At 51.7% G+C, this 9,647-nt stretch overlaps 1 protein-coding gene across 7 annotated transcripts in view; it reads left to right on the forward strand.

Moving 5' to 3' along the window:
- SQSTM1 (sequestosome 1) overlaps positions 1-9,635 on the forward strand; it is a 39,347-nt gene extending 29,712 nt beyond the window's left edge. For 6 of the 7 annotated variants that reach the window (XM_078004048.1, XM_015141573.3, XM_015141574.3 and 3 more), the window contains 3 exons: positions 7,111-7,322; positions 7,662-7,857; positions 8,771-9,635. In XM_078004048.1, coding sequence (XP_077860174.1) covers positions 7,111-7,322; positions 7,662-7,857; positions 8,771-8,928 — 566 coding nt within the window. In that variant the 3' untranslated portion in view covers positions 8,929-9,635. 7 annotated transcript variants of the gene reach the window in all.
- The last annotated feature ends 12 nt before the right edge of the window (positions 9,636-9,647 follow it).

The following is a 9,647-nucleotide window of genomic DNA, read 5'->3' on the forward strand; positions in this document are numbered from 1 at the left end:
GGTGGGCAAACCCCAATGTGTACCCCCAGAGTGGTGCCACCTGACCCCAGGCATGAGCTCAGGCTCTGAGACCCCTCCCCGCTGGGCTTTAGAAAGTGCTTGTGTCTGGCTAAGGGTCTGGGGTGGGTGCTGCAGGGTTAGGCACGCGGCAGTAAGAATCAGTGAATGAAGCCAACTTCTAGTTCAAGATGACGGTGGATCCGTGATGGCAGATGGATCGCTGGGACACTTGCATCTCTCTAGAAGAGTGAGCTTGTTTTTGCGACTGCAGTGGCAGGCTGTGTCAGTCTGTCCAAAGGTTGTGTTCAGTGTCTGAGAGAATGCTGCCAGGAGGGGCATCCGAACCCTGCCTGCTGCCTCCTGTGGCTACAGGGCATGACTGCCATCTGCTCCAACTCTGCTCATTCCAGGTTTTTTTTTTTTTTTGAGATGGAGTATTGCTCTGTCGCCGAGGCTGGAGTGCAGTGGCGCGATCTCTGCTCACTGCAACCTCCACCTCCTGGGTTCAAGCGATTCCCCTGCTTCAGCCTCCTGGGTAACTGGGATTACAGGTACCCACCACCACGCCCAGCTAATTTTTGTATTTTTTTTGGTAGAGACGGGGTTTCGCCACATTGGCCAGGCTGGTCTTGACTCCTGACCTCGTGATCCACCCGCCTTGGGCTCCCAAAGTGCTGGGATTACAGGCGTGAGCCACTGCGCCCGGCCTTGCTCATTCCACTTTGAGGCAGCAGTGACATCTTGGCATTGCTGCTGTACTAAACAGCCCAAACACATATGGCTTCTGTACTAGAGTTTAGAGGCGAAGTCAGAGAATAGGAAAGAAGAATCGCTATTCTGGTTTTTTTGTTTGTTTTTTGAGATGGAGTTTTGCCCTTGTAGCCCAGGCTGGAGTGCAATGATGTGATCTCGGCTTGCTGCAACCTCCGCCTCCTGGGTTCAAGCGATTCTCCTGCCTCAGCCTCCAGAGTAGCTGGGATTACAGATGCCCGCCACCACGCCAGGCTAATTTTTGTATTTTTAGTAGAGACGGGGTGTCACTATGTTGGCCAGGCTGGTCTCGAACTCCTGACCTCGTGATCCACCCGCCTCGGCCTCCCAAAGTGCTGGGATTACCGGTGTGAGCCACCGTGCCCAGCCTAGAATCAGTATTCTTAATGCCTTCGAAGGAGGGTAGAACAGTGGAGCACTGAGATCATGACTGAGAGATAGGCTGTGCCTCAATCCTGCAACTCACTCTGGGCATAGTAAAGGTCAGAAAAATTGCAGGTGAATTTGGAGGTTCGAACAAGAGTCCTTCACTCAAAGAACAAAGGAGGAGACATCCTGGGAAGTCACAGAAGCAAGTGTAGGTTCAGGTGGAGACTTTAAGAGAGTGCAGATCCCCAGACCTTACCTGTTTTGGTTGTGGTAAGTGGGTGTTGGTGGGGCCTGGGATCTGTCTGGGAGGCTGCCCAGGTGCTTGGGGTCACACTGTCTCAAGACCCGCCTGTGCTGGTGCAGCATCTCGGCGTCAGAACTGAACTGGACGCCCCACTTGGCACAGACAGGAATCATCTTGCAAGTGCTCAGATGTCTTTGAGCACTAAAAGCTAAAGGCTCAAAGTGGGTAGAATTGCTTTCTCCTAACCAGGGAGGAGCCTGCGGCTCTACAAACAAGGAAGATTTTAGTAAAATAGACTGAGAGGTTTCAGCTGAGGAGAGCCAGTCGCAGAGTGACTTAGACTGTTACAGAAGTTAGGGCTAGTTTCTTTCCTTTCTTTATGAAGAACTATAAGCCGCATGACTCAGGTTAACTGCCTAGAAGGGACTGTTCCCAGAGCAGGGCCCAAAGGGGAATGAGTCAACAGCCGCCTCCCAGTGGCAGTGTGTGTGGGGTAAGCGGCGGCTTTCATGTGAAGTGCCAAGGCCTTTTGGTGGGGCGGTGAGAACCCGCTGAGGGAGCCACCACTGGGACCCAGGCTACTCCTGGCTAGGAGGCTGCAGGCCCCGAGATGCATTGACATGAAGCCACAGGGCCCCTCCTGGCCACGATATCTTTGATAAACACACCCACACGCAGAGGCTTTATGGGGCAGCAGGGCACGAAGCATCATCCACTTTTTTTTGTTTTTTTTTTAAAGTGAAAGCAAGTTTCTTAAGAAAGTAAAGGAATACAAGAATGGCTACTCCATAGGCAGTCTTCTTATAAGCCCTGAAATTTCAGGCTTTCATCATCAAGTTGGAGAAATCCTAATTCTGTAATTTCTCTGATCTGTTTACAGACAAGTCTCATTACTCACCCATTTAAAAAGCATGTGGGTGTTGATTGTACTGTTCTTTCAACTTTTCTGTTTGTTTCAACCTTTTTTCTTTTTCTTTTTTTTTTTTTGAGACAGACTTTTGCTCTTGTTGCCTAGGCTGGAGTGCAATGGTGCAATCTTGGCTCATTGCAGCCTCCGCCTCTGGGTTCAAGCGATTCTCATGCCTCAGCCTCCTGAGTAGCTGGGATTACGGGCATGCGCCACCACACTCAGCTAATTTTGTATTTCTACTAGAGACGGGGTTTCTCCACGTTGGTCAGGCTGGTCTCGAACTCCTGACCTCAGGTGATCCGCCCGCCTTGGCCTCCCAAAGTGCTGGGATTACAGGCATGAGCCACTGTGCCCGGCAGCTTCAACCTTTTCATAATCACACGTTGGGAAGAATAAAGGAGAAAAACAATTTATAGATGGAGGTACTTGTAGTTAAGCCTGCTTTTACCTCTGCTTCCCGCTTACACTCTACTGAAATAACAGGAAAGGGCTTACACAAAAAAGAAAACACCATAGACAAAGAAAGACCAAGATGTGATTAGATTTTGGAAGATGGAAATGGAGGGAGGATGGCAACCTGCTGAGGGAAGCTTCAGAAATCTGTGTGCCAGAACAGGGCATCCTGGTGAGAAGCAAGACCATCTGTTCAGGTACCAGGAAAGGCAAGAGGTGGGAGTGATGGGGGACAGGAACAAGGGGGGAGGGTTGAGAACCTCTAGTAAGTGTCAGAGACTTCAGGGCCCACTTGACCAGATGACAGCTCTTGCCAACAACTGAAGGAGACCTCATGTTTAATTCCAAGAGCACCTGACCCAGGGAAGCTTCAGCATGGGATAGCAGAGACACAGGGCAGGGTGCGGCACCAGCCTGAAACTGGACATCCTGAATGAGCAATGGGCCCAGCAGTCAGTTCCCTGGCCAGGCAGGAGATGGGGAGTCCCTGCTGAGGGAGGCTGAATGCCCCCAGAGAAGCGTCCTACAGCTCCTGCCTGCCAGGCCCCCAGTCACCCTGCAGAGGAGAAGTTGGTGATGGCGCTGGCCTCACAGAAGGCTTCCTATCAACCTTTTCTTAGTGTTTCAGTGGGATCAGACAGCCTTGGATCACCAGCCATCTGAGGAAAGGCCCCACACATGGGAGAAAAGGGCTTAAAGGGAAAAGAATGTTAATGCCCTCAGTGAGATACAAAAGAGTATTGTCTGTGTGAAAAAGGAACAGGATACTATAAAAAGGATAACAAAGGGAATAGAATAAGAAAGTTCTTGAAATTAAAAAATGTAAATAGAAAAAAAACTTCAAAAGAAGGCTTAGATTCTAATATTATCTCAAGGAGATATTCCAAAAGCAGAACAGAGATAGAAGGAGAGAAAAAACTAGTGTAGGAACAAGTCTAGAAGCCCCATATAGGATGAGTAGGAATTCCAGAAAGAATAGAAAACTGAAAGGAGGAAATGAACATGGAATGCAAGGTAGTTTCTTGGCGCCAGGCACGGTGGCTCATGCCTGTAATCCCAACACTTTGGGAGACCAAGGCGGGCAGATAACTTGAGCTCACGAGTTTGAGACCAGCCTTGGCAACATAGGGAGACACCGTTCCCCTCTCCCTGTGTCTACAAACACTACAAACATTAGCTGGGCCTGGAGTTGTGTACTTATGGCCCCAGCTACTCGGGAGGCTGAGGTTGGGGATGGCTTGAGCCTGGGAGGCAGAGGGTGCAACAAGCCTAGATTGTACCACTGCACTCCATCCTGGGCAACAGAACAGACCTTGTCTCAAAACAAAAAAACAACAGAAAACAACAAAAAAAATGCAAGATAGTTTCTTGGCAATGAGGACCTTATCTTCTAGATTGAAAGCGGCCCTGACAATGACTGAGAAAGACCCCACAGCAAAGCTTATCGCTGTCCAGCGTCAGAACCCTGAGGATAAAGAGGGGCTTCTAAAATTTTAGGTTATTGTAAATACTTGGGAATACAAAGAGCAAACAATCATGAAAAGCTAGGAGACAGTGGAACAACTGATGACTCAAAAAAATCAGTTAAAGCTGGGCGTGGTGGCTCAAGCCTGTAATCCCAGCACTTTGGGAGGCCAAGACGGGCGGATCACGAGGTCAGGAGATCGAGACCATCCTGGCTAACACGGTGAAACCCCGTCTCTACTAAAAAATACAAAAAAACTAGCCAGGCCTAGTGGCGGGCGTCTGTAGTCCCAGCTACTCGGGAGGCTGAGGCAGGAGAATGGCGGGAACCCGGGAGGCGGAGCTTGCAGTGAGCTGAGATCCGGCCACTGCACTCCAGCCTGGGCGACAGAGTGAGACTCCGTGTCAAAAAAAAAAAAAAAAATCAGTTAAAAAGGCTTTTCAGCCTAGAATTCTCTTGTTTGTGAAACGGTCCGTCAACTGGGTTGGAGTGCAATGGTACAGCTGTCTTGATCTCGTGGGCTCAAGTGATCCTTCTGCTTCAGCCTCCCAAGTAGCTGGAACTACAGGCATGTGCCACTGTACCTAGATTTTTTTTTTCTTTTTTCTTTTTTTTTTTTTTTTTTCCCCCCCCCAAGTCGGAGTCTTGCTGTCGCCCAGGCTGGAGTGCAGTGACGTGATTTCAGCTCACTGCAATTTCCACCTCCTGGGTTCAAGCAGTTTTCTGCCTCAGCCTCCCGAGTAGCTGGGATGACAGGCATCCGCCGCCACACCTGGCTAATTTTTATATTTTCAGTAAAGACGGGGTTTCACCATCTTGGCCAGGCTGGTCTTGAACTCCTGACCTCATGATCCACCTGCCTTGGCCTCCCAAAGTGCTGGGATTACAGGCGTGAGCCACCACGCCCAGCCCTGTGCCCAGCTGTTTTAAAAACATTTTGTAGAGATGGGGTCTTGCCATGCTGCCCAGGCCGACTTTGAACTCCTGGGCTCAAGAGATCTCCCACGTTGTTCTCCCAAAGTGTTAGGATTATGTGCGTGAGCCACTGTGCCTGGTCCAGCCTAGAGTTCTATAACCATCTAAAACAATCAAGTATCAGGGCAGAACAAAGTTACTTTCTGGTGTACAGTCTTAATTATTTTAACCTTGGTTTGAACCACATGGAGAGATAAACCCGAAATGAAGCACAGAGCTATTAGGAAACAGGGGACCTAATAGGACAGAGGGTGAAAGTAAAGGTGGTCACAGCAGTGCAGCAGAGCCTCTGCCCAGAGAGCCGCCAGTCCTGGCTGGAACAGGAGGCTGCACAGCCGGGGACACTCTCTATGGAAAACACCAGAACCAGTGGGGCCTCGGATCCACTTCACCCTCTGAGCAATAGTCTGTAGTTTGTAGAAAACTATGGAGATGCTGTGGGGAGAACATGGGGAAAGTCAGCAAATGAAAAGAGAAGGCAGGTTGGGTGCGGTGGCTCATGTCGGTAATCCCAGCATGTTGGGGGGCGGATCACCTGAGGTCAGGAGTTCAAGACCAGCCTGGCCAACATGGTGAAACCCCGTCTCTACAGTAAAAATATAAAAATTAGCTGGGCATGGTAGCACGTGCCTGTACTCCCAGCTACTCTGGAGGCTGAGGCAGGAGAATCACTTGTACCCGGTGGGCGGAGGTTGCGGTGAGCCGAGAGATTGCGCCACTGCACTCCAGCCTGGGCGTCAGAGCGAGACTCCGTCTAAAAAAAAAGAGAAGCCGTCATCAGTGGTAGGAAAACAAAAAGCTATGCAAGGAAATAGTCTGCCCCTTGACCCAGCAAAGAACATTTAGATAGAGGTACTAGCTGAAACACTGAATGTTCTTTTAACAAAAAACTGAGTCTTGGAAAGGGTAGTGGAAGGAGAGGCAGATACCGGTCTAGAGTAGGAAGTGCACAGGTGTGAACTCGATCATCAGGTGGGAGCAGCATGCACAGGTGTGAACTCGATCATCAGGTGGGAGCAGCATGCACAGGTGTGAACTCGATCATCAGGTGGGAGCAGCATGCACAGGTGTGAACTCGATCATCAGGTGGGAGCAGCATGAGCTGAAAGGGTGCAGGGAGGCTTTGGGGAGTGGGATGGGAGCAGTGTGTGCACCACAGCCTTTGACAACCGGTGACTCTAAGCTGTGGGCATGGAGACTTTTGACACTATTTAATTTCAGAATAGTGCAGGTGATTCTTTCCTCTGTCCTTGGTGAGTTACGTGAGCCTGGAGGTGTGCAGGCTCCCTGCGCTGCCACGTCGGGCCCCATGCCTCGCCTGCATGGCCTGTCCACTCCGAGCGGAGCCCAGCGTTTAGGTGCGTGTTGTGTCATCACCCAAAGCCTCTGTGTGCAAGTGTCATGAGGCACACACAGCCTTCCATCACTGTGGCTGGAGGTGCCCGTCACATGCAGTGTTGGCTCCCCCGTACTTAGGGCTTGGCCCTACCTGCTGTGTAGCCCATACCCTGCATGGTTAGAAAAAACAAGGTCTCTCTTGACTTTCTGGCTTAGAAGCTGACCTTAGATGCTAGCTGAGGTTAATGTTTTACTGAATTGGAGAAAGAGAAAGCTCCAGTATCGCGGGCACACCGAGAATGTTTCCAGAAGCCACAGAGATTTGTAGCTGGGATATTGGGAGAAGCCTCGGACTCACACGTTTGCATCGTCTAGTCCCATACTGACTGTGTGATTCCGGGGTCAAGCTGGGTAGGAGAACCTAGCCCCTGCATCCACACACTGAGTGCCGCCATCCAGACCCTCACCTGCTTGTGTGGACTGAACGTGAGATCGTGAGTCTGTAGTCCCCACAGGCCACACTCCTGCTCGCAGCTGCCTCCTTGGGGGAGCGTCACAGCTTTCTCTCTCCTCCTCGGCCTCTAGGCATTGAAGTGGATATTGACGTGGAGCACGGCGGGAAAAGAAGCCGCCTGACCCCTGCCTCTCCAGAGAGTTCCAGCACAGAGAAGAACAGCTCACAGCCAAGCAGCTGCTGCTCTGACCCCAGCAAGCCGGGTGGGAATGTTGAGGGCGCCACGCAGTCTCTGGCAGAGCAGATGAGAAAGATCGCCTTGGAGTCCGAGGGGCGGCCTGAGGCAAGCCTGTGCCCCTCCCACCACCTGGGACTTCGGGCAGCCTAGCGATTTGTAGCTGCACCTCCACCTCATCCTCAGCACCTATGCAGCCACTTATGAAACCTGAGGGAGCTGCTGCTGCTGCAGTGATGTCTGTGCCATTAAAGTCACTCTGGGAACCTGCTAGAACTTTGTAGTTACTTGGTCTTTGTGAGTGGCTCACTGATCCCCGTAGCCCCCTGCAGCCTTAAACACATGTGTGCGTGCACGCTCCCCGACTGTTTGCCAGGAGTCAGTGCCATGGTCAGGCTTGGCCTGTTGCGCGTGTCTCTTGTGTGCTCATGGTGAGTTCTGTTCCAGGAGCAGATGGAGTCTGATAACTGCTCAGGAGGAGACGATGACTGGACCCATTTGTCTTCAAAAGAAGTGGACCCGTCCACAGGTGAACTCCAGTCCCTACAGATGCCAGAATCCGAAGGGCCAAGCTCTCTGGACCCCTCCCAGGAGGGACCCACAGGGCTGAAGGAAGCTGCCTTGTACCCGCATCTCCCACCAGGCAAGTGAACCAAGAGTTCTGTGTTCAGTCCTACCTTTCCCTTCAGAGCATCCTGCCCCCCGATTCCAGCGACACAAACAGGATGGGACGTTCTCCACTGCAGGGCTTGTCTGTAGGTGTGGGAGGTTAGGAGTTGGTTTTGTCCTCTTACGTCTACCCTGAGCAGCAGTGAGTAAGCTCTGCTAATGCAGGAGTTCTAAAAATGTTTTTCTTTAAGCAAACTCCAGAGCCAGGAATATTAATTGTAGGAGTTTCTAAAACTTAACATGCAGACCAGGAATTAAGGTAGGTGTGACGCAGAGAGGGGGCAGCACTGGGTGTGTCCCTACTACTCACACTGGGCTCAGACCTCTTCAGTGTCTCCTCAGGGAGTGCTGGTCTGAGTGGGGGTCATAGCCAAGATCCCTGGAAGAGCCAGGCAGAAGCCACCGTTGAAGTGGATGGTGTGGAAGGCAGCGGTGGGGGGTGGGGACAGCTGACAGAGACTCCTCATTGTCACTGCAGCCGTGTGTAAACCAAGGTCTGTGCACAACCTGCTGTGCGCCGCCAGTGTGTCTTCTCTGCCTTAGGGCAGGGGATGGCGAGCTATGGCCTATGGGCCAAGAGTAGTTCTTGTATTTTTCAATCAAAAGATGTGACAGTTAGAGGAAATGCGTATTTCAGTGTCCAGCGATAGTTTTGTTTACATGCCACCTGGCTGCCTTGTGTCACAGTGGCAGAGTTGAACAGTGTGAAAAAGACTGGTTGGCCCTTTACAGGGAAAGCAGGTCCACTGTGGCCTGTGAGGGCCAGAGCTCTGGGCACTCGGACACTGGCAGGCCCTGGTCCCGCTGGCCAAGGCAGGAGGGTGTGTGTTTCGGGTCACTCACAGGGCTCAGCATCACTCCTCATGGCTTCCTTACTGTTTTGGCAGAGGCTGACCCGCGGCTGATTGAGTCCCTCTCCCAGATGCTGTCCATGGGCTTCTCTGACGAAGGCGGCTGGCTCACCAGGCTCCTGCAGACCAAGAATTACGACATCGGGGCGGCTCTGGACACCATCCAGTATTCAAAGCACTCCCCGCCATTGTGACCGCTTTTACCCACCTCTTCTGTGTCCCCCTCTTCTGTCTCGTAGCTGTTAAGCTAGTGTAGAATTGCAAGTCTCTGTACGGGCCAGTTTCTCTGCCGCCTTCCAGGATCAGGGGATCAGGGGTTAGGGTGGAAGAAGCCATTTAGGGCAGCAAAACAAGTGACATGAGGGGAGGGTCCCCGTGTGTGTGATGTCTGAGAAGCAAGACCGGTCTCCTGGGTGCTCTGGTTCCCTGCAGCAGGGCTGGGCCTGCGAGACCTGAGGCTCACCGCAGTGCTCCTGGCCCCTCCCTGCAGGGGCCACATTAGCAGCCCAGACATAGCTTGCCTAATGGCCTTCCACTTTCTCTTTTTAAATGACTCGGAGGTCCCTGACATTTAGTTGATTTTCTGCTAGAGACCTGGTACGCTCTGATTTTAGATAAAGGAAGCCTAGGTGTTGTTGGCGGGTAAGCAGGGGAGGCGGCTGTCCTGGCACAGGCAGTGGGGAGGCCGGGGCAGCCAGTGTGGTGGGCTTCCTGCTGGGACTGAGAAGGCTCATGCAGGGCACCCGTAATGTTGGTTTCGCTGAGAGCTGCCTCCTGGTCTCTCCACCACTGTAGTTCTCTCATTGCCAAACCATCAGCTGCTTTTAAAATAAGATCTCTTTGTAGCCATCCTGTTACGTTTGTAAACGATCTAATTAAATGGCATCAGCACTTTAACCAATGACATTTGCAT

This window comes from Macaca mulatta, chromosome 6, assembly GCF_049350105.2.
Source record: "Macaca mulatta isolate MMU2019108-1 chromosome 6, T2T-MMU8v2.0, whole genome shotgun sequence".
Lineage (NCBI taxonomy): Eukaryota > Metazoa > Chordata > Mammalia > Primates > Cercopithecidae > Macaca > Macaca mulatta.